Raw genomic sequence first — 25,652 nt, 5'->3', positions numbered from 1 at the left:
CTCTAATCCCACACTTCAGTCCCAGTTGAAATCACTGAAAACTCTGAAGTGAACGATTAAAACCCTTGGGGAACTTTTTAGTGATTGTTTTGGGCTGGAGAATGACATCTGGATGCTAGGTTGAGAGACATTGTGTCTCCATTCTCAAGTAATTTTTTCCGCTTATTTTTACAGTCCCACCCTTTTGAAATCTTGAAAATATAGTTGCTTCCCAAATTTTCACATCTCTGGCCTGCCAGCTTTCCTCAGATGCTAACAGAGTAGAGCAACAACTGTTCCTTTCGCTTCTAATTCCACCTGACAGCGCGGGTGCTGTGCAGAGCACCCTCACTGAAGATCACTCACAGCTGCCATTCTGGATCTACTTCCGGGACAAGCACAGAAACATATCACCAAGTGCATAATCAGCAGAGCAGAGAGCCGCTTTGGTTTTGCTATGGACCCAGGGGCAGAAATGGCAGTGCAGTTTGGAGCCTTGGTCTTTCACAGCAAACAAGGGTATTTGGTGTTTTCTGTCATGCTTCCTCCTTAAAAGCACTATGTGTTTACTACTGTTGGGGAGGTATTAAAAATATGTATATCTATAAATATGCTAACTATTTGAGGACAGAAATAAAAGCCAAAAGGAATTTTCTAGGTTCATGACCTTCTCAGTTCTATGAACCCTAAGATTTCCAAATCAAGACCCCACCTGTTTGCGCCTTCTTAGTTTCTCCAGTTCACAATCTAGATTTCACTGGCTTTCTTAAACTTGATACCTTCCTTTTTGGTTTCCTACTTAGCTCCAGCCTTGCTGCATGGCTGCACACTTACATTCCATACAAAACTAGTTAAATACTCACATAAAACTTCATGCTTCATCTTGGAAGAAACTTTCTACCTTAGATTTGTTAAGCTTCCATCTTTGCCTTTCTTGAATCCTCTATAAACCTTTCCTCTTGAATTTTTTGGCAGATGGGGCAAAGGAAGGAATTTAGACATTTAATAAAAGCAAATATAAATAGAGCTTGATGTAATCCTCAGGGAACATTCATTCAACAGTACACCTAGGTTCTAGGGCCGGATTTGATAACAGACCAGAATGACAGGTGTGAGCATGAAATATCAAGTGACTAAGTGTGAAAGTATCCTGAAACAGCTATAGTCAAATCTCTGAACATTTTACCTCAATGGTTTTCTGCTGATCTATTCCAAGGCTGTGCATCAATCGCAGAACCTGTTCATTAAACTCTCCGATGGACGGCTCATTTTCTTGCTCTTGTGGATAGAGAACAGGTCTCTGCACAGGAACTTCTATGAGCATCCATTTATGCTCCTTGATTTGAGCTATGGTCAGTCGTTTGGATGGGTCTAGGACCAACATCCTTCGAATGAGGTGCTCACAATCTATAGAAAACACAATGTTACAAATGTCACACAAATCACCTTGTCCTTCAGGGTTGTTTGTTTGACTCATGTGACTTGGCCCAACAGTGTTAATCTTTATATTCTCCATTGGAAATCAGAAGATCAAATGAGTAAATAATACATGAAGGTGGCTACTTATATTTGTCAAGTTCATGAATACCTTAAAAAAAGAAGAGGAGTGGGTCTATCTGATTCTGGGCTACATGAAACTTTCTACTGGACTTCTCAACTGACAATATCTAGACAGACAAATTTCCACTCAAGAAAAAATAACCTTCATTCCTAGAAAAAGCAAATAATAAACTGATTCTCACCCACATCTAAGCTTGTTACATTTGGGCAATGTAAATGAGACAAAGAACTTTCTCCAAAGGGCTGCTGCTTTTCTCATTAGTGCAGCTGAGAAAACTATAACATGAAACATTACTTACTTTTGATTACACTAAGAAAATGGCACTGCTACAACTGGGAGCACCAGCTGGTTCCCTGAGCTGACATCAAGCTCTTCACCACCCGACCCAAGCTAACCTTTTCTTACTATATGCCAGGCACTATGCTAAGCGCACTAAACAGAGTAATTTAATTAATCCTCCCAACTCTGGTAGGGAGGAAATGTAGTGATTTCCATTTCAGAGATGAGGAAATTGAAGTATAGACAAGAGATATAACTGGCCAAGCCATGCAGCCAGTAAATGGCAGATGAGGATTAGAACCAGGTGGTCTGGCTTCAGGGTCCATGCTTGTAACCACTAAAGGCACTATCTCCACTGCTGGTGGAACACCAGTTAAGGATGAAAACCAAAAATGTAACGAAGGAGTAAACTGAACCAATGCCTACGTAACACCTCAATATAAGTCAAGCAGGGACTATGGCATTTCCTCTTAATTTGACAATTTGGCCAGTTGACTTAAGTAAAATTTTTTTAAATTCTGCAAAATGGCCGGCGCCGCGGCTCACTAGGCTAATCCTCCGCCTTGCGGCGCCGGCACACCGGGTTCTAGTCCCGGTCGGGGCACCGATCCTGTCCCAGTTGCCCCTCTTCCAGGCCAGCTCTCTGCTGTGGCCAGGGAGTGCAGTGGAGGATGGCCCAAGTGCTTGGGCCCTGCACCCCATGGGAGACCAGGAGAAGCACCTGGCTCCTGCCATCGGATCAGTGTGGTGCGCCGGCCACAGCGCGCCTACCGCGGCGGCCATTGGACGGTGAACCAACGGCAAAGGAAGACCTTTCTCTCTGTCTCTCTCTCTCACTGTCCACTCTGCCTGTCAAAAAGTAAAAAAAAAAAAAAAAAAAAAAAAAAAAAAATTCTGCAAAATACATTTCATAGAGTACAATGATTGTACATCTGTATCTATAAAGTCTAAAATAAACCTGGGACATTTATAGACCCAGAGTAAATGGGAAGACTTGCTGTTCTTACACTCCGTTTTCAGTTATAAGAAGGAAGGGTGGGACTTGTCTCAGCTACAGGGAAGGGGGCTTTTAAAGTGACTGTCACTTTATTTGGCACCTAAACTCAGAAAAAGGAAGCTTTTGCCTAGGCATTTCATTTGGAACACAAATTTTGTAAAGCATAATTAGTAAGACGAACAGCTTGTTACCTTCTGACATGAAATATGGAATCCGGAATCTTCCTTCTAAAACCCTCTGCCTCAAAATCGGAAGAGTGGGTCCATCAAAAGGCAGAGCTCCACAGACAAGGACGTAAAGAACTACTCCCATGCTCTGGGGAAGAAAACCGTGCAGTCACATTTCCACTGAGAACTCTAAATACTGTTTCCTACACATCCCCAGGGCTGTTGAAATCATATGTATTGAAAAATCCCTATCTGAACTTATTTTCTCAGTATTTAAAACAAAACAAAACAAAAAAACCAAAACCAAAAACAAAAAAACCAAAACCTCGCCTACTGCAATAAGTATCCTATATTACATACTAAAAGATCTGAATTTTATAATTGTGGTTACTACTTAATTGTAAATCATTGCTGATATCAGGGTAGCATCTGTGCCTAGAAATTCTTTCTCAGGGATCCATTTCAAGATACTTTGACTAATTATAGTCTAGCCAATGGGGAAACATGAAATATTGCTTAAGTGTTAAGTATGGAGCTTCTGAGATGGGCCAGAGTACTAAGTATTATCATTATAGATGCATTTAACACAGCAAAGCAAAGCAATACCCAAATATCCAGCTGTGGTCCTTCATACTGCTGCCCTTCAAAGACTTCTGGGGCTGCATAAGGGGGGCTGCCACACCATGTTGCCAGCAGTTCACCACTTTTAAAGAAATTTCCAAAACCGAAATCTATTGGGGATGGAAATAAATGTTACTTTCATCTGTGCTCTCAAACTATACTACATTTCTCTGTAATAAATTCTGTGATATGCTATATTAACAACATCACTGCTATTCACTCCGAGGACTGACATCTCTCCTGTAATCTTTCCCTAGCACTTAGCACAATGACTACAAAATAGTAAGTACCCAATAAATACTATTGAATGAATTTGTAAGTGAATCAAATTTTCTTCTTAAAGACAGTGAGGGAGAGACTAGAAAAGTTCTTTATATTATATGGCCTGCAAGGAACAAAATCAAATGAATAAACTTCTAAGATATTCACCTAAACACAATCAAGTGACCAGCTGTTCTTACAGCTGTTACTCCAGGGCAGCAAGATATTGGATGTTTTAAGGCAATGAGTACAGTGTTTCCTAAGTAACAACTCTCTAAGTGTGAGTCTACACATCCTGTTTTAGGCTGAGAGCCATCTGAACAGCTCATTAACATATGATGGCTACGTGGCCCAGCCATGGGCCGCCTAGCAACACTTTCATTGATTTACTCATTAGAATTCAAAACAGTCATTGGACTTCCCCTTATAATCTGAGTTATACTGAATCTACAGCTTTGATATACAGAAGACACTCGGAAAATGCTGTACTCAGATACCTAAAATATGTGCAAAAAACACTGAGTGAGCTCTGGTGAAAATGCTACCTTATGCTCTTTTGCAAAAAACGGTCTCATGTTCTTACCGAAGGGACGAATTCCCATCATTTTGTAAAATACAGCCATACTGTCTTTTGTTGTTACACATTCCTAAAGAACACTCCTTCAGTGACAGGACCTGTTCTACAGCCAGCTGGTGCGCAGCCCCACATGTGCAGGGCGCTCTAAGTGATGCCCCAAACGGAATTAGATCGAGTCTACTACTGGACTGGTTGGCTTTGTGCCTCCAGCTCAGCCTTGGTGAACCTTAGTTTCCCTACCTGGAAAGCTGAAATGCACCTAGACAGCCGGTTGCTGAGAGGGTTTAATGTGTTGGTCTGTTTACACCTTCAGACTGTGTATAACATCTCTGGCTCTGTGTTTCTTAGGCAAAGCATCCCCTGAGCTTGCTGACTTAACCACCACACTACCACTGTTTCAGGAAGAGTATGACCTATGAAGTTAGGGAGAACTAGAGCTGATTTTCAGTTTTGTCATTTTCTAGCTTCAAACAGCCTTGGGAAGTTGTTCAATTTTCCTGAACCTTAGTTTCCATGGCTATAAAAGTGGGATAATCCACCCACACAGATAAGATGCTATGAGGATTAAATGTATTAAGAATGTAAAATGTGGGGCCAGCGCTGTGGCATAACAGGTTAAGTCACTGCCTGCAGTGCCAGCATCCCATCTATGTGCTGGTTTGTGCCACGGTTGCTCTCCTTCCAATCAGGTTCACTGCTAATGCTCCTGGGAAAGCAGTGGAAGTTGGCCCAAGTGCTTGGGCCTCTGTACCCATGTGGGAGACCTGCATGAAGCTCCAAGCTCCTGGCTTTGGCCTGGCCCAGCCCCGGCTATTGTAGCCATTTGAGGAGTGAACAAATGGATGAAAGATCTGTCTCCTTTTTCTGTAACTCTGCCTTTAAAATAAATAAAATAGATCTTAAAAAAAAAAAAAAAAGAAAAAAAAAAAAAGAACAAAGGTCCTGAGAAAATATAAAGGAGGGGCAGGAACAAGTATAAGAGGGAGTTTAAGCTTTCTGCGGAGAAAGGAGTGTGAGAATCTCAGACCCAGTCTCAACCTGGTGGACTATTGCTGAGGTCTGACCTTGACATCCAATGGGCAGGAGCCAGAGGGATGCCTACAAAAACTCCTTTCTCCCAGGTGACCTCAGTTCAGTTCTGTGTTCTACTTTGTAAAATGACTGTCAGAATGGTCTTAGGTTTTCCACCTCTAAGACCAAGCACTCCTATCACATCCTAACACATGCATGCTTTCTCATTTTCTATAGAAACCATAAACAAATGAGTCAAGAACTAGATGTTCAAATGAAGTTTAAAGAGAAAAAAGTTGATTTCACTCACACTGAAAAGCGTAAGAAGTTCTGAGCTGTGTTTTCTGAGTTCTTAAAATAGGTACAGTAATTGCTATACTTTAAACCATAATCATAGGATAAATTTTAGCATATGTAAGTTGAGGATACTCTCAAATAACGCTGTGAAGTTTTAATGTCTCAAAGAGCCCTTGTAGACCTTCATTCTGAACATCCCCACACTGGGGAAGTAACTCAAAGGCATGACTGGGACAGAGGCCTGTCAGAAAGGCAGCTGGGGCCCTACACAGCCTTGGGCTGTCTCACTGGTTTTCCTAGCCAGAGAGCAAGAACTGGGGAAGCATCACCATTCCTCCAGCAGCCCACTTTCAGCCTTGGCTTTAGAGACCTTGACAAAGGAAGCCTCGTGTTCATGTACAGGAACAGTACTGAATAGCTGTTTACTTCTGTTTTCTGTAGGTAATCGAGGAAAATAGGACTGAAGGACAACCAGACTCAGTAAGCATTACAATATCACATATGCAGACGTCTACAGTCTTGTCCAAGCCCTTCACACATTGCATTTGTGATCATCTGATGAATGGGTTAAGGAAGACATTGACGAGTTGGGATCAGATCCTAGGTTTTCTACTTAGCTATGTGATCCTAAGCAAATTCCTTAAATTTCAATGCCTCAGTTTCCTTATTTGAAAAGTGGGGGTAATAACTACTCTTGTACTGACGTGTGTGTGTGTATTCACTCAGCAAACCCTGAAACACAGTAGGTGCTCAGTAAATGGTGGCTGTTGTTGCTATTATTATCATTATTGATTTACTTATCTATCTTTCCCATCAGATTAAGCTCCTTGAGGGTAGAGTAGGCAAATGATAGTATACTCTCTGCTTTTAGTACACTGTGTGCAGACAACAGCTGCTCAACCAAGGTTTGCTGAACGGATATTTTTTCCTCATCTCTTTTGAAAGTGTTTTACTATGCATTAGGAGTTGATCTATGCTCATTGAAGAGAATTTCTTCTTAACAACCATATGAAGAAAGCTTGTTTTAGGAGTAAGGGTAGAAAGTCAGTGCCTTGGCAGAAGTGATACAGCTAGCTACTAACCTGCAGAACTGGAACAGAAGCCAAGTTTGACTACAGAGCCCTTACTGTTAACCACCACCTTTATGTCCTCCCCTGGCACAGTGATACATAGCTATTTTTGAACAAGTTAATAATTGTCAGGTTTAAGAAGTGGCAATTGAAAGACACTTAAAAATAAAAGGCTTTTTATTTCTTCACAGGAATCTGGATAATTTGCTTTGGTCATAGTCTGCAACTTTCTGTTTAAAAGCATATGGGGAAATGAGGGGTAAGCCAGAGATAACATGGAAATGCAGGATTTTGTTTTTCAAAAGATTTTATTGATTTGAAAGATAGACTGAGAGAGAGAGAGAGAGAGAGAGGGAGGGAGTGAGGGAGGGAAGGAAAGGAAAGGAGATCTTCCATCTGTTGGTTTAACTCCCTAAATGGCTGCAATGGTTTGGGCTCATCCAGGCCAAAGCCAGAAGTTCAGAAGTCCATTTTGCTCTCCTACATGGGTGGCACCGGCCCAAGTTCTTGGGCCAGCTTTCACTGCTTTCCCAGGCACATTAGCAGGGGATTGCAGAAGTGGAGCAGCTGGGACTCCAACTAGTGCTCTGGTATGGGATGCCCATATAGCAAGCAGTGGTTAACCTGCTGTGCACAAGGATTTGTTTTTTTATCGTCATTCATTTAAATGGAATGGACTATACAAGGGTACTTCATAAAGCTCATGGAAAATGAAATTAAGTTTACTTTGATGCAAAATAATCTTGAAATCCACACATCCTATAGTCATCCCTGGGAATATATGGAGGACTAGTTTTACGACATCCTGCAGATAGCAAAATCTATGTACGCTTAAGTGACTCATACAAAATGGTATAGTATTTGCTTGGAAGCAAACTATCTGCGTTCTCTCATATACTTTATACCACCTCTAGATTATTACTTATAATCTCTAATATAATGTAAATGCTATCTAAAAAGCCATTACATTGTAATGTTTAGGAAAAAATGGGAAGAAAAAAGCCTTACAGATTCTGTACAGACAAGCTATTGTAGAACTAATTATAGTACATGTCAACAAAAAAGTATGCTTTTTTTTTTCTAATATTTTTGAGACAAAGTTGGTTGAATCCATGGATATGGATTCATAGATGTAAAAAGGTCAACTAACCAAATTCGTTCATTAAACATTTTAAAGCCATACTGGTGTCAACCAGCGTTCAGGCAGTCTCAACAACACAGAATAATAAAACAACCAGCATTATGACCTGAATTTTGGAAAGCACTAGAAAGACAATTACTAGAGCATTCCTTCTATGCCAGATTCAGATCCAGTCTAGCCTTGCTGGAAAAGAAACATCTTTCTAGTTTACTTCTCTGATCTGCAAGTTATTACATAAAACTATGGCCTTATGTCCTCAGACATTTTTTCTTAGTGTTTCTGTCATAAAACAGCATACAATCTTGGGACTATTTTGACATGTTTTTAGCTTTTTAGTTTTCATCTTTGAAAAAAGATTTATTTATTTATTTGAAAGGAGAATAACACAGAAAAGAGAGAAGCAGAGAAGAGATCTTCTGTGAGGGTTCGATCCCCAAATGCCCACAACAGCCAGGGCTGGGAAAGGCCAAAGCAAGGAGTCAGGAAATCCATCTACTTTTCCTACATGGGTAGCAGGAACCCGTACATGAAGTGGAGTGGCCAGAATTTGAACCAGTACCCCAATATGGGAAGCAGGTGACCCAAGTGGTAGCTTAACTTGTTGTGTCACAATGCCTGCACTCTTTACACAACTAGGTATTTGGTACACTGGTTAAAATGCCATCCCATAGGCCGGCGTCGCGGCTCACTAGGCTAATCCTCCGCCTTGCGGCGCCGGCACACCGGGTTCTAGTCCCGGTCTGGGCACCGGATTCTGTCCCGGTTGCCCCTCTTCCAGGCCAGCTCTCTGCTGTGGCCAGGGAGTGCAGTGGAGGATGGCCCAAGTGCTTGGGTCCTGCACCCCATGGGAGACCAGGATAAGCCCCTGGCTCCTGCCATCGGAACAGCGCGGTGCGCTGGCCGCAGCGCGCCAACCATGGCGGCCATTGGAGGGTGAACCAACGGCAAAAGGAAGACCTTTCTCTCTGTCTCTCTCTCTCACTGTCCACTCACTCTGCCTGTAAAAAAAAAAAAAAAAAGCCATCCCATGTCAGAGTATCTGGGTTTGAGTCCCAGGAATGCTTTTGATTTTAGCTTCCTGATAATGTGCACCTTGGTAGGTAATGGTTCAAGTAGTTGGGTCCCTCTCATCATATGGGAGACCCAGAATTAGCTCTTAGTTCCTGGCTTCAGTCTGGTCCAGCCCTAGCTGTGTGGATCTTTGAGAGGTGTACCAGCAGATGGAAGATTTCTGTTTCTCCACCTCTCAAATAAAATGAAATTGAATAAAAATTGTTTAAAAAGTCCTAAGCAAACAGTATACTGAAAAAATCAATTACTTCAGATTTACAGAAGAGTTAATACAATGAAGAGATTTCCTATACTTTTCACTCAGCTTCTTTCTAATGTGAAGATTTTACATAACTGCATTAAGTTATCAAAACTAAGTAATATTGATTCAATACTGTTAACTGAATCACAGACTTTATCAAGATTTTCTCATTAATCTCCCTTTTCATTTTAGGATTTTCAAATTGCATTTAGTGCCATACCTTAGTCTTCTCCAAACTGTGATAGTTCCTTCTTCCCTGACTTTGGAGAGTACCAGTGAGGTATTTTTTTGACTATTTGTCAATTTAGCTTGGTCTGATGCTTTCTTGTGATTAGTTAAGGTTATGCCTTTCTGGGGAAAGCATCACAGAGGTGATGTGCTCTTCTCAGTGCATCGTATAAGGTGGTTTTAGGGTCATGTTAAATTACTGGTGAGGTTGATACTTATCACCTGACTTAAGTAGTGTATGCTGAGTTTCCCTTTGTAGTTAATAAATATTTTGGAGAAGCCACACTGAGACTATCATATCTTGTTTTCTTGTGAACGTTCACTAGCCAGTTTTATCATTTGCTGGCAGATCCTGATTATGGCAACAATTACTTGGTTTTCTAATGGTAACTTTTCATTTCTCTCATTCCTTCCAGTGGTCTTACTTATATAAATTAAATATTTATGAGATATAATGTGATGTTTTGATAAATGTTTATATTGTAGAATGATTCAATCTTATGAATTAACAAATCCATTGCCTCATTAATTATAATTCCTCTTTACGAAGGAGCTAGCTATCCCTTATGCTCTTTTATTTATTCATTCCCTCACTCACTATGTTGCTGAATCATATTTTGTATTTTCCTGAGTATTTAATTCATTGGGTTATAACTCGATATTATTGCTATTTATTTTAATGTTCAAATAGTTTGGCCATTAGGAGCTAATCCATGTTAGCTTTTGTGTCCTTTCAACATGTTCTCAGTTTTCAAACATTTTATTTTATTTTAAGCATATCCTTTTCTCTGGCACCAAAAGATGGTTCAAGCTCATTTTGTATTTTCCCTGCCTCCATCTTGAATTTACTTTTCCAAGAGGCCCTGGTTGCTTCGGTTGAGGAATGCTAAAAAGGAATTAAGACTAGGCCCTAGATGTCTTTATTGACTTGTCCACGTACCTACAGATGCAAATAACTTGGCCAATGTTTAAATACCTGAACTTGAAGCCAGTTTTTTTTAACTATGTACAGATGTTCCAAGGGTGCCACAATCAGAAGCTCAATACAACTTAAAATCAGAGATAAAGCTATTATAAACTCAGGAAAAATCTTTTATGTTTAATGGAGGTGAGAGATTTCCTAATTTATCCCTGTGCCAGCAGCAGCTGAAAAATGAGGGCTTTCCGTATGTTACAGAATAATTTTCAGAAATACAGACCTAAATCCATTTTTGGAATCTATATTTTATTTTAAGAATACATGATAAAGGAGTAGACAGTACAGTGGTTAAGATGCCACTCAGGCAACCAACAGAGTGGGAGAAAATATTTGCAAACTATATGACCAATAAAGGATTAATAACCAAAATATATAAAGCCCTTGTCTGGACTGTTGAGGAACAGTTTTTTGTTGCTGTTGTTTTCTTTCTTTTTCTTTTTCCTTCTTATACAAAGCATTGAACTCTTTACTTACAACAGAGTTAATCCTCTGTACATAAAGTTAAATGAAAATATATCTTTGTGAAAAATAGGACAAGGAACAGGAGAGGGAAGAGGAAAAGGGGTGGGAGGGCAGGTACGGTATAAAGAATTACTATGTTCCTAATGTTGTATTTATGAAATGCATGCAAATTTATACAGCAGACTCATAGGATGACAATCACTTTAAGTAGCACTCTGACCTCAGAATCAGCCCTTAAGGCATTCTGGTCTGGCTGAAAAGCTCAGGGGAGCATTTCCGGCATGGAAAGCTAAGACATTTTGGCAAAATATGTTCTCTGTGGGTGAGACCCCAATGTAAAGAAGCAGCCATTGAAGAAGGATATATTTTTCTCTGAAGGGAGGAGAGAACTTCCACTTTGCTTGTGGCCTTGTCGAGTTAGTGGATACAAAAGGCTTCTATAGTCTAGGCAGCTCATGTCAAGAGCCTCAGGTGATCACTGACATCATATGTAAGAGTGTTAATTGTGGCCGGCGCCGCGGCTCACTAGGCTAATCCTCCGCCTTGCGGCGCCGGCACACCGGGTTCTAGTCCCGGTCGGGGCACCGATCCTGTCCCGGTTGCCCCTCTTCCAGGCCAGCTCTCTGCTGTGGCCAGGGAGTGCAGTGGAGGATGGCCCAAGTGCTTGGGCCCTGCACCCCATGGGAGACCAGGAGAAGCACCTGGCTCCTGCCATCGGATCAGCGCGGTGCGCCGGCCGCAGCGCGCTACCGCGGTGGCCATTGGAGGGTGAACCAACGGCAAAAAGGAAGACCTTTCTCTCTGTCCCTCTCTCACTGTCCACTCTGCCTGTCAAAAAAAAAAAGAGTGTTAATTGTTAAATAAACAACAAGAGTCACTGTGCACTAACTTCCCATGCAGGACCTACGTCTTCAAAGAGTTGTATCATGAGACTTAATAGCAAAACTTGTTCTTAAGAATCACTTCCTTTTAGTATGTTAAGTGGAAGATATTCATATATCTCATAAGTTATAGTTATGTCTAAGAGCTCGCAAAAGATGTACCATTCTTGAGTTCTTCTTTAAAGATAATTAAGTTTCTAAAAGGAAAGGAGGGGGAGGAAGGAAGGGAAAAGAGGAAGGGAAAAAAAGCGCCCTCTGCTTCCAATCCAGCTTCTTGCCAATGCATCCTGGTAGACTGCAGATGATGGCTCAAGTCCTTCTACCCATGTGGGAGATTCAGATGAAGTTCCTGCTTACCAGCTTCAGCCTATCCAGCCTCAACTTTTGTGGGCATTTGGAAAATGAACCATTGGACAGAAGATCTCCGTTTCTATCTCTCTACATTGCAAATAAAGTGAGAATAACCCCCCAAAAAGAATGCATGATGTGGGCTGGTACTGTGGTGTAGTGGGCTACTAAGCCTTTGCTTGAGGCACCAAAATCCCATACAGGCACCACTTCGAGTCCCAGCTGCTCCTTTTCTGATCCAGCTCTCTGCTATAGCCCAAGAAAGCAGTAGAAGATGGCCCAAGTTTTGGGCCCCTGTACCCTACGTGGGAGACCAGAGGAAGCTCCTGGTTCCTGGCTTCAGATTGGCCCAGCTCTGGCAATTGTGGCTATCTGGAGAATGAACCGGCAGGTGGAAGACCTTTCTCTCTGTCTCTCCTTCTCTGTGTCTGTAACTCTGCCTCCCAGATTAATAAAATCTTAAAAAAGAAAAAACAAAACAAAACAAAACAAAAAACTCAAAACCCAAACAACAACAAAAAAAACCATGATGTGCTAGGTGGATGCACCTTGCCCTTTTAATGTTTAGAAGATACATGCTCCCATCCTCAAAACACTAAGGCACATACTCCAAGGTTTTAGTCTACCAATGATTTTGAGATTCACTGACATATCCATAATCTCTCAACTGGTTTTTATGTGGCTGAAATATTTATACAAGTTAGCATTTGAGGTAGTTTTTAGCCACAGATCAGTTACTGACTCATGGAAATTCAGTAGGTCTTAAAAGCTGAGTCTTTCATCTCTTCTATCTAATCAGGAACAGATCATGGATATATCTGCTCATGTACTGGAAATGCTGTTAGGCTTCCTGCTCTGTATTTTGAAAGTTGATTGACTTGTATTTTCCTGATAATCAGACTATTATTACTGTCATCGCTAATTTATATAAACTATCAGTACTCAAACAGCAAAGGGCCAATGCTTTAGCAACAACAGGGCCTTGCATAGGGTAAATAAAATGATCCTGATGATTTCTGTCTAAGGGGGACCAAGCACAATTGAGAATTCTGTTGTTTGCTGAAATAAAATATTGAAATCGGCCAAACATCAACATACATATAAATAACCTGGGGAAAATGCTAACAGTCAGATTCCGATACAGTAGCTCAAGGGTTGAGCCTGAGATTCAGCATTTCTTACAAACTTATGCTGCAAGTCTTTGAGTAGCCAGGAAACAGAATAAACAGAAGTGGTGAAAAAGATACAGAAAATGTTAAACAGTATATCAGTGTTTACTACTGCAAAATGATCATAATTACTAAATACTTTCAGGATTTTCATTTAAATGACATAAAGACTAGGAGGGCCGGTGCTGTGGTGCAGCGGGTTAATGCCCTGGCCTGAAGCGCTGGCATCCCATATGGGCGCCGGTTGGAGACCCAGCTGCTCCACTTCCAATCCAGCTCTCTGCTATGGCCTGGGATAGCAGTGGAAGATGGCTCAAGTCCTTGGGCCCCTGCACCCGCATGGGAGACCAGGAAGAAGCTCCTGGCTCCTGGCTTCGGAGCGGCGCACCAGAGCAGTTTCAGCCAACGCAGCCAATTGGGGAGTGAACCAGTAGATGGAAGACATCTCTCTCTCTCTCTCTCTCTGCCTCTCGTCTCTCTGTGTAACTCTGAGTTTCAAGTAAAAATAAATAAATCCTAAAAAAAAAAAAAAAAACTAAATAGGAAAAACTGTGAGGTAAATTAAGTCACTTTTTTCAAAAATGGGGGAAAAAAACCAAAACATTGAAAACCTGTCTTCAACCTAAGAAAATGTAAATAATTTCTAGGAATCAGCACAACCAAGGCAATTTTGAATCTCCAGCAGTGTTACAATGTCTAATTTATAATTCAAAAAATCCTCCTACAGATCAGCAGATGGCTTTAGGGTTAAATTTATCCTTGTTTCTAAAATTACAGTAGAATTCAGCTATCCAGCCTCAAAGATGAGTTACACATCCTTTATAATTATTTTAAGAGGCGTAAAGATGACAATTATGAGGAAATCAAAGCTGATAATAAAAGGTAGGAGAATGACAGCGATGCAGTGGACCCATTGCACAAGTGGCACACTGATCAGCCAACACTGATGTCACTGCATGGTAAAGGCCAGGTGCACAGTTCACTTCCAAACATCAGTCACTCTGCCCGCCTGACAGGAGAGTGAGGGAAGAATCATCACAGTTAGGATGAAATGTGATCCTGCTGACCAGAGTGAACCATCTATTTGTTCAATGAGCTAACAAGCAAACAAATGATCTTCCTTAGTCCAAACGGAGTACCAGCAGGTAGAGGGGGAGGGTGGTGAAGAGGGACCAAACCAAAGCCAACCAAACCCACTGAGATCTCGTGCACATTCCAGGCTAAAGATCTGCTAGTACTAATTAGGACTGAAAGACACAAAGTCTAATTTACGGATGCAAAACTCTTTTTAGACTAAACAAAACTATTGGTAGAAAAACAACAAATGGAAGACTTTTCAACAGAAGTTTTTCTGGCCGACGCCGTGGCTAACTAGGCTAATCCTCCGCCTGTGGTGCCGGCACCCTGGGTTCTAGTCCCGGTCCGGGGCGCCGGATTCTGTCCCGGTTGCTCCTCTTCCAGGCCAGCTCTCTGTTGTGGCCCAGGAGTGCAGTGGAGGATGGCCCAGGTCCTTGGGCCCTGCACCCGCATGGGAGACCAGGATGAGGCACCTGGCTCCTGGCTTCGGATCAGTGCAGCGCGCCGGCCACAGTGGCCATTGGGGGTTGAACCAACGGAAAAAGGAAGACCTTTCTCTCTGTCTCTCTCTCACTGTCTAACTCTGCCTGTCAAAAAATAAAAATAAAAAAAAAAAAAAAAAAAAGAAGTTTTTCCAATAAACACTGTCTTTGCTTCCCCTACCCCTTTTCAGTTCCAGGTCATAAAACTGGAATTATATATACGGTAGACCTGTCTCAAGGTCTTCTTTAAAGTAGGAAGGTTGTTAGAAGCAATGATGAGAGAAGATGGACCACTGCATCAAACCAGAAAGGGAGCATTCTTGTGCTAAAGACAAGCCAAGTGAGGCACTGGTCAGATTAATCAGGCTAATACCACACTACTAATTACATTTCAAGTTTCTCAAAAAATCAATTTGCATCAAGCAGAGGCAATTTAGAATTAAAGTTACAAACTTTCCTTATTCCTTCAAGATTTGTATTAATAAGGCTCTAAAGCGTTGGCTAATTTAACAAACAAACAAACACGAGGCCAGCGCTGTAGCGTAACGGGTAAAAGCTGCTGCCTGCAGTGCCAGCATCCCATATGGGGGCCAGTTTGAATCCTGGTTGCTCCACTTTTTTTTTTTTTTAAATATTTATTTATTTGAAAGTCAGAGTTACACACAGAGAGAAGGAGAAGCAGAGAGAGAGAGAGAGAGAGAGAGAGAGAGAGAGAGAGAGAGAGAGAAATCCTCCATCCGCTGGCTCATTCCCCAACTGGCCACAATGGCCAGAGCTGTGCCAATCCGAAGCTAGGAGCCAGGAGCTTCCTCCAGGTCTCTCACGTGGGTGCAGGGGCCCAAGGACCACGGCCATCTTCCACTGCTTCCCCAGGCCACAGCAGAGAGCTGGATCGTATGTGGAGCAGCCAAGACTTGAACCAACGCCCACACTGGATGTCAGCACTGCAGGTGGCAGCTTTACCCACTATGCCACAGCGCCGGCCCCTGCTCCACTTTCAATTCAGCTCTCTACTATGGCTTGGGAAAGCTGTAGAAGATGGCCCAAGTCCTTGGGCCACTGCACCCATGTAGCTCTTGGCGCCTGGCTTAGGATTGGCCCAGCTCCGGCTGTTGCAGTCATTTGGGGAGTGAACCAGCAGATGGAAGACCTATTTTTCTCTCTGCCTCTGCCTCTACATTCTGCCTTTCAAATAAACAAATAAATTAAAACAAAACATACTGAAGGAGGCTACATGATTATCAAAAATTTCAGTTTCTTTTCACATAGAATCAATTGTACATTGAATAAAACAATAGCTAGCCTTTACTGAGTGTTTATATGTGCCAGGAGCTTTAATTAACAATTTATTTAAGAAACACTTAGATTGCACTATGTACCATGCACTGTTGTAAGTACTCTGCAAATATTAACTCAAGTAATAACCACTATGAGATATGAACTTATATCATTCCCCCTTTCGAGATAAGAAAACTGAGAACAGAAAGATTAGGAAATGTGTCCAAGGTCATGCAGGTAGTAGTGGCAGGGCCATGACTCAAACCCAGTTAGCCTGGCTCTACAGCCCACACTCATACCTATTACCCTATATTGCACCCCCCTATCATCACTAATCTCTACAATGTTCCTGGAAAACAGATTAATTTCTACCTAATAGATATAGAAACCTAGGTGCAGAGAAGTTAAATAATCAGCCCTGGGTCACAGCTTCCATGTGGCACAGCCAGAATTTGCACCAGTACTCTGTTTCCAAACTCAGTACTTTACGTGAAGTCCTGTTTGGATTGTGATTATTTTCTGAAAACCTCCAAGCAATTCATACATTTTTATCCTTATCTAAGTATTTATTACAAACATTTCAGACTGGGAAAGTTGGAAAACAAATGTCCTTCACCTATTTAATCTCAACTTCTAATGCCGCAATAGTGTAGCCAAAACATCTAGGAGGAAACAGTACTGCAATTACTAAAACCACTGAAAGCCAACACTGCTTTGCAGACAGCCTCTTATTCTGACTGTCCTAACACTGGTATTTTACAAAGGTTGGAGATCATGATTGAGGCAGCAAGCACACACTGGTGTGGGTGAATTCTTGGCTCAGTAGAGCCCACCCCCTGGGGGCGCATAAATTAGATGCTGATCTCAAAGTATAAATGAATCATTTCTGATATTTCCATTCCATTTTCAGTTTTATAAATGAAAATATTTTAATTTAGACCTAGTTTTGGTTTGTGTTTCTTTTCAATTTCAACATACAAGATGGCTAAAAGAGTTCATATATTCAAATAAGGTAACTAGATATCTCCAGAAATGTTAACCATTCTGATTTGATCAGTACACACCACATACAAATACTGAGATGTCACACGGTATGTACAATTATTCTACGTTAATCAAAAAAATTTAAAAATGTTTAAGGAGATGGAAATGCTAACTACTCTGATTTCATCATTATACATCATATATGTGTATCAAATTATCACACTGTGCTCCACAATTATATACAATTAAAATTTAAAAATGAAAAGTTATATTTGCAAATTATAATCTGACAAGGGATTAATAACAAGAATATATAAGGAACTCCAAAAAACTCAATAGCAAGACATACAAACAGCTGATAGGTACATGAAAAAATACAACATTACTAATCATCATGGGAATGCTAATCAAAACTACAATGAGGGAGGAAGGAAACAAGGAGGGTGGAAAGTATCATTAGATTCTAAGAATTGTCTCTAGGAACTACACTTAATCTGTTCTTTGTATTAGTATCACATTAATATGAGAATAGAGAAAAATTCTGTTGTAGTGATTATCATGCATTTGCTGTGATCCTGAGAATGTAATATAATAATAAATTCCTTTAAATAAAAAAACTACATTGAGATATCACCTCATTCCAGTAAGGGTGACTATTACCAAAAAGACAAAAAATAACAAGTGCTGGTGAGGATGTCATGAAAAAGGAACCCCTGAATACTTTTGGTGGGAATGTAAATTACTACAGCCATTGTGGTAGAATATGAAAATTTCTCAAAAAATTAAAAATACAACTACTATATAATCCAGCAATCCCACTACTGGATATTCAACTAAGAAAAATGAAATCAGTCTGTCAAAGAGACATCTGTACTCCAGTGTTTACTGCAGCACTATTCACAACAGCCAAGAAATAAGAACAACCTAAGTGTCCATCCACTGATGAACTGATAAAATGTGGTGCATACACACAAAGGAATATTATTCGGTGGCAAAAGGGTGAAATTTTGTCATGTGCAATAACATGGAAGGAACTGGAGGTCACTATGTTAGGTAAAATAAGCCAAGTGCCACAGGATTTCACTGATATGTGGGATCTGAAAAGGCCGATTTCAAAGAAATTAAGTGTAGGGTGGTGGCTATCAGAGGCTGGGGAGAATAAAGAATAAGGTGGAGGGAGTAGTGGGGAATGGTTGATTAACAGTTACTAAAATTACAGTTAGATAGGGGCTAAGAAGTTCTGGTGCTCTACTGCAGAGTATGGGGATTACAGGTAATGATACTGCACTGTATGCACATTTTTAGAAATATTTATTTATTGAAAACCAGAGTTACACAGAGGCAGAGAGAGAGAGAGAGAAAGAGATCTTCCATCTGCTGGTTCACCCCCTAAATGGCTCCAATAGCCGTAGTGAGGCTGATCTGAAGCCAAGAGCCAGGGCCTTCTTCTGGGTCTCCCCGTGGGTGTAGGGGCCCAAGGACTTGGGCCATCCTCTACTGCTTTCCCAGGCCGTAGCAGAGAGCTGGATTGGAAATGGAGCAGCTGGGATTCGAACCAGTGCCTATATGGGATGCCAGTACTGCAGGCAGCAGCTTTACTGGCTATGCCAAAGTGCCGGCCCCTGTATATATATATTTTTAAAAGCCAGAAAAAAAAGATTTCGGATATAATCACAAACAAATAAAAAATATTTGCAGAGATAAATATGTTTACCCTAATTTGAACATTACACAATGCATACACATATCAAAATATCACATGGTACTCCATAAGCATGTATAATTTTTATGTATCAGTTAAAATGAGAAAGATCTTCAAAAGTAAAAGAACTAGAAAAAATATAATTTGAAGGAATAATTTTGCATTTTATTATGGATTCTTGCAATTTCTTTCCATGAAGAAAATCTTTCTCATGTATTAGATGTTTTTAAAATTTAAGAATTCTCAAGAGATCAGAAAATAATGTTCTTAAAGGTAAGCAAGGCTGTCAAAAAGTTATAAAAAAAAATCTGTGGGTAAAAATAAATATCTGAGAGAAGTTCCTCAAAGACATTGGAATGCATCTAAATGCTTTATAGCAGGTGGAATCCTTCACGATGTAGCCCCTAGCTACCTGTCTAGGCTCTTTCCCCATCATTCCTCTCTGGCAGATATATTCCACCAGCTCAGGCCTGTAAACACTCCGAGCTTTAGCTGGTGTCTGCTTTGCATGTGATGATCCACCACTTGGAGCAGCAACTCCATCCCCTAACTCTACCTTTCCTTCTCTTTCTCTCCATTCACCTCACTCTCAATCCCACCACAAATACTTTTTTGTTAATCAAATCTTAGCTAATAATTTCCCTGATTCTTTCAGGCAGAGTTAGTCTTTCTCTTGGCCTCATAGCCTTGAAAACAATAACCTTTTCATGTTGTATTTACTTAAAGGTCCGGTTCTTTACTTGATTAACTCCTTGGGATTGAAGCAGAATTAAGTTTTTCTCACTGGGGACTGCTCTGTGGCTCAGCGGGTTAAAGCCCCGGCTTGCAGTGCCAGCATCCCATATGGGCACCAGTTTGAGTCCTGGCTGCTCCACTTCTGATCCAGCTCTCTGCTATGGCCTGGGAAAGCAGTAGAACATGGCCCAAGTCCTTGGGCTCCTGCACCCACGTGGGAGACCCGGAAGAAGCTCCTGGTTTCAGATCAGCACAGCTCTGGCCATTGTGGCCATTTTGGGAGTGAACCAGTGGATGGAAGACCTCTGTCTGTGTTGTCCACCTTTCTCTGTAACTCTCTCAAACATAAAATTAATCTTTAAAAAAAAAGTTTTTTTTTTCTTCTACTGCTGCTGTTTTTGTGTTAAAGTATATGCCTTTCCAGGGCTTACCGCAGGGCACAGAAGATACTTACTAAATATTTACTAAAATCTGGGGTTTGAGGGTATTGAAGATGCAGAGAAAAAATGGATGGTGGGGCTGGAGCTGTGGCGCAGCAGGTTAACGCCCTGGCCTGAAGCACCGGCATCCCATATGGCTGCCGGTTCTAGTCCCGGCTGCTCCTCTTCCAATCCAGCTCTCTGCTATGGCCTGGGAAAGCAGTAGAAGATGGCCGAAGTCCTTTGGCCCCTGCACCCATATGGGAGACCTGGAAGAAGCTCCTGGCTCCTGGCTTTGGATCAGCGCAGCTCCAGCCATTGTGGCCATCTGGGGAGTGAACCATCGGACGGAAGACTCTCTCTCTCTGCCTCTCCTCTATCTGTGTAACTCTGACTTTCAAATAAAATAAATAAACCTTAAAAAAAAGAAAAGAAAAAATGGATGGTAAAAACATGTGAGTGCTTAGATATACAGTGTCTCCACCTGTGAGGAATGGCAGCAGGGATACCAAATGTATAAACACAGAAAGATGGACCCCAACATACAGTTGGTGTGTACCTCTAGAGGAACAACTGATTCAGTACTTAGAAGTTCGACCTGGTGGAATAGAGGAAGCAATGATGTGGTTCATGCTGATCTAAATTTGAATTACAGGTCTGTTCTTGTTATCTGTGTTACCTGAGCAAACTGTTTAATCTTTCTGAAACCTGGCAATTGAGATCCTGAGGTTGTTGTGAAGGGTACCTAACAGAGCACTTGAAAACAGTAAGGGCTCAACTAAATGTTAGTTTTTCTACTATCTTAACCTAGGAGACAACTTTAGGTATCTCATTTCGTACTTGTCTTCTAAATAATTAGAAGGCCATAAAGTTTAGGTATTCAAAAAACAGGAATAAAACAGCAACAAAAAACAAAACAAAACAAGAAATCCAGATATCACATAATGACATTAGAAACCCTGAGCTGACCTACTTCTATTTTAGGCCAGAATTACAGTAGACCTACCATTGCCAGGCAAATGTTAGTTACAATGTTAGAGTAATATTTTGTATTTTTTGGTTGCAACTTTCTTTGGTATCTTCTTTTGACATTTTCTTTTCAAGTAACAAGGCACTTTGTATTTCCTGTGGTATATGAGTCACACTTTTAACCCTTTTCTGCCTAATGACTCCTAGAATGAGGTTGGGCTATTGTTTTTGTGAAATTTTTGCTTTGGTAATGAAGGAACAGTATGGTGAACCAGGTTTCCACGTTCTTTCTACAAAAAAGAAAAACAACCTTCTCTGAAAAAGACAATTTTAGGGTAGCTGATGTTTTGAAGAAGTTAACAAAAAATATTCCAATTAAATGCATTATAAAAGGTTGGCAAAAAGGACTAAAATGAATAGAACCAAATGAAAGGGCTAAAGAGGAGAATGAAGGAAGAAAACCATAGATGGATGAAGTGACCACACATTTTAAAAACTATGGAAACACCCTAATACCATGTATCGCATTTGCACAACGAAAAATGGGAATATAACAAATTGACTTAACAAAACACTTTGTCTTTTTCAGGCAATATCATTAGAAAAGAAAATCATGGCAGTCTCAGGGAAGTTAGGAAGAAAATGGCAGAGGAAACTCCCTGCAAATTAGAGGGACACTGTGGACCCACACAGGGATGTGGACATGCACGACCCATTACCGCAGCAGCCGAGAGTCTCAGCACCAGCTTTGGAGTGAGGTGAGACCAGACTGCAGCAGCCCAAGCCATTGGTGATAAAGCTGTGGGAAGAGCCTGGTGGGAGTCTGGCTTGGAGCCCGGTGGGAGACACTGTACCTGCCAACCTAGAGGGAAAAAAGAGGGTGTACATTTCTCTCTACCTGACCACCCAGCACCGGCATCCTGTAATGAGCTGAGAAAGGGTGGGCGCCATTTTGGACATGTGCAATAGCGGTGCCAGCTCGTGTCCACGTGTCCAGCAACCAGTAGAGAGGAGATGCATGTCTGGTTGGGAGAATTGATAGAGGGCTGGGAGCTTCTGATTGTAGGAGCCTTGTGTGTTGGGACTGTGAAAACACTCTGGCTGCGAGGAATGGCACAGGGTGTGACTAGGACTTTGGGCAGTCACTGTGATTGGCTCCACGTGCTCCGGGCACCTTGATTCCCTGGTGAGGGTCATTGCTGCAGGATCTGTGTTCACACCAAGGACTGCATGGATCCTTTGTGTGGTTCTTGCGGCAGCATGGATGAAAACTGTACACGTTGGGGCTAGCACCCAGGCATTGGTCTCCTCCGAGGAGAGGAGGTGAGCATGAGCTGAACAACCTCCCCTCTGAAAAAAAAAAAAAAGAGATTTACCAGCCAAACTTGGGTGTCACCTTAGACACTCCCCTCACCCTGCAGCACTGCACAGAACTCCCTGACCACATTCAGCATATGCCTCTGGTTATCCACTGAAAGGGAAGACACTTCAATAAGCCACAGAGGCATAGTTTAAAGATAAAAGCCATCACAGGAGGTAAAAAAACAAAACAAAACAAAAACCAACAAGTATTACCACAAATGCCTAATAATAAATGTAGCAATTAAAGAAACAAGAATAAGGAAGACAACATGATGCCCCCAACAGAACACAACACTTCAATACTTGAATGAGATGATGAAGAGACTGACAAAATGCCAGGAACAGAATTCAAAAAGTTGACCATAGGATTACTTATAAGTAATTAGAAGCGAATTGTGAGCTAAAGAAATCTGTACATGACATAAATGAATTTTTTTCCCATGATATTGAGATTTTAAAGAGAAATCAAGGCCGGCGCCGCAGCTCACTAGGCTAATCCTCCGCCTATGGCGCCAGCACGCTGGGTTCTAGTCCCGGTCAGGACGCCGGATTCTGTCCCGGTTGCTCCTCTTCCAGTCCAGTTCTCTGCTGTGGCCCTGGAAGGCAGTTAAGTATGGACCAAGTGCTTGGGCCCTGCAACCGCATGTGAGACCAGGAGGAAGCACCTGGCTTTTGGCTTAGGATCGGCGCAGCGCGCCGGCCGTAGCAGCCATTTGGGGGGTGAACCAACGGAAAAAGGAAGACCTTTCTCTCTGTCTCTCTCTCACTGTCCAGTCTGCCTGTCAAAAAAATAATATATAAAAAAAGAGAAATCAAAATGAAATATTGGAAACGAAGAATTCAATAAAACAAATAAAAAATATGGTGGAAGGTCTTAACAACAGACTCAGTGAGGCAGAAGAAAGACTATCCAAGTTAGAACACAAATCTCGGCCGGCGCCGCGGCTCACTAGGCTAATCCTCCGCCTTGTGGCGCCGGCACACCGGGTTCTAGTCCCGGTCGGGGCACCGATCCTGTCCCGGTTGCCCCTCTTCCAGGCCAGCTCTCTGCTGTGGCCAGGGAGTGCAGTGGAGGATGGCCCAAGTACTTGGGTCCTGCACCCCATGGGAGACCAGGAGAAGTACCTGGCTCCTGCCAACGGATCAGCGTGGTGCGCCGGCCGCAGCGCCCTACCGCGGCGGCCATTGGAGGGTGAACCAACGGCAAAAAAGGAAGACCTTTCTCTCTGTCTCTCTCTCACTGTCCACTCTGCCTGTCAAAAATAAAAAAAAAAAAAAAGAACACAAATCTCTGGAAATTTTACAGTCAGACCAAAATAAAAAAAAAAAAAAAAGAAGAAGAAGAAGAAGAAAAAAAAAACAGCATTGCAGATTTATGGGATACTATCAAATGACTCAATATACAGGTCTTAGGAGTAACTGAAGGTGTAGAAAGAGAATGGATCAGAAAACCTTTTTAGTGAAGTAATATAAAAAACTTTCCTAATTTGGAGAAAGAAAAAGACATATTAGTAGAGGAAGCACATAGAACTCCTAACAGACATGATCAGAAAAGATCTTTACCATGATACATTGTAATCAAATTCTCCAGAATTAAACATTAAGAAAAGATTCTAAAATGTGCCCTAGAGAAAACACCAGATTACTTTCAGAGGATCTCCAATTAGACTCACAGATGCATTCTCATTAGAAACTCCAATTCTTCTCAAACTATTCAGAACAATTGAAAAAGAGGGAATCCTCCCAAATTCTTTCTATGAAGCCAGCATCACCTTAATCCCTAAGCCAGAGAAAGATGCAGCATTAAAAGAAAATTATAGACCAATATCCGTGATGAACATAGATGTGAAAATCCTCAATAAAAGTCTGTCCAATAGAATGCAACAACACATCAGAAAGATCATCCACCCAGACCAAGTGGGATTTATCCCTAGTATGAAGGGATGGTTCAATGTTTGCAAATCAATCAACGTGATACACCACATTAACAAACTGCAGAAGAAAAACCATACGATTATCTCAATAGATGCAGAGAAACCCTTCAGTAAAATACAACACCCTTTCATGATGAAAACTCTAAGCAAATTGGATGTAGAAGGAACATTCCTCAATACAATCAAAGTAATTTATGAAAAACCCATGGCCAACATCCTACTGAATGGGGAAAAGCTGGAAGCATTTCCACTGAGATCTGGTACCAGACAGGGATGCCCACTCTCACCACTGCTATTCAATATAGTTCTGGAAGTTTTAGCCAGAGCTATTAGGCAAGAAAAAGAAATTAAAGGGATACAAACTGGGAAGGAAGAACTCAAACTATCCCTCTTTGCAGATGATATGATTCTTTATTTAGGGGACCCAAAGAACTCTACTAAGAGACTATTGGAACTCATAGAAGAGTTTGGCAAAGTAGCAGGATATAAAATCAATGCACAAAAATCAACAGCCTTTGTATACACAGGCAATGCCACGGCTGAGAAAGAACTTCTAAGATCAATCCCATTCTCAATAGCTACAAACATAATCAAATACCTTGGAATAAACTTAACCAAGGACGTTAAAGATCTGTACGATGAAAATTACAAAACCTTAAAGAAAGAAATAGAAGAGGATACCAAAAAATGGAAAAATCTTCCATGCTCATGGATTGGAAGAATCAACATCATCAAAATGTCCATTCTCCCAAAATCAATTTACAGATTCAATGCAATACCAATCAAAATACCGAAGACATTCTTCTCAGATCTGGAAAAAATGATGCTGAAATTCATATGGAGACACAGAAGACCTCGAATAGCCAAAGCAATCTTGTACAACAAAAACAAAGGCAGAGGCATCACAATACCAGATTTCAGGACATACTACAGGGCAGTTGTTATCAAAACAGCATGGTACTGGTACAGAAACAGGTGGATAGACCAATGGAACAGAACAGAAACACCAGAAATCAATCCAAACATCTACAGCCAACTTATATTTGATCAAGGATCCAAAACCAATCCCTGGAGTAAGGACAGTCTATTCAATAAACGGTGCTGGGGAAATTGGATTTTCACGTGCAGAATCATGAAGCAAGATCCCTACCTTTCACCTTACACAAAAATTCACTCAACATGGATTAAAGACCTAAATCTACGACCTGACACCATCAAATTACTAGAGAGCATTGGAGAAACCCTGCAAGATATAGGTACCAGCAAAGACTTCTTGGAAAAGACCCCAGAAGCACAGGCAGTCAAAGCCAAAATTAACATTTGGGATTGCATCAAACTGAGAAGTTTCTGTACTTCAGAAGAAACAGTCA

General features: G+C 41.3%; 1 protein-coding gene across 3 annotated transcripts in view; it reads right to left on the bottom strand.

The window, feature by feature from the left end:
* The window catches only part of SIK2 (salt inducible kinase 2), a 147,916-nt gene that overhangs the window by 28,921 nt on the left and 93,343 nt on the right, over nt 1-25,652 (bottom strand). For all 3 annotated transcript variants that reach the window (XM_062196986.1, XM_062196987.1, XM_062196988.1), the window contains 3 exons: nt 3,590-3,714; nt 3,008-3,131; nt 1,166-1,386 (listed from right to left, as the gene is read on the bottom strand). In XM_062196986.1, coding sequence (XP_062052970.1) covers nt 1,166-1,386; nt 3,008-3,131; nt 3,590-3,714 — 470 coding nt within the window. The remainder of the gene's footprint in view (nt 1-1,165; nt 1,387-3,007; nt 3,132-3,589; nt 3,715-25,652) is intronic.

Source organism: Lepus europaeus, chromosome 7 (genome assembly GCF_033115175.1).
Source record: "Lepus europaeus isolate LE1 chromosome 7, mLepTim1.pri, whole genome shotgun sequence".
In the NCBI taxonomy this organism is placed as follows: domain Eukaryota; kingdom Metazoa; phylum Chordata; class Mammalia; order Lagomorpha; family Leporidae; genus Lepus; species Lepus europaeus.
This window is presented reverse-complemented; position numbering and strand designations above follow the sequence as displayed.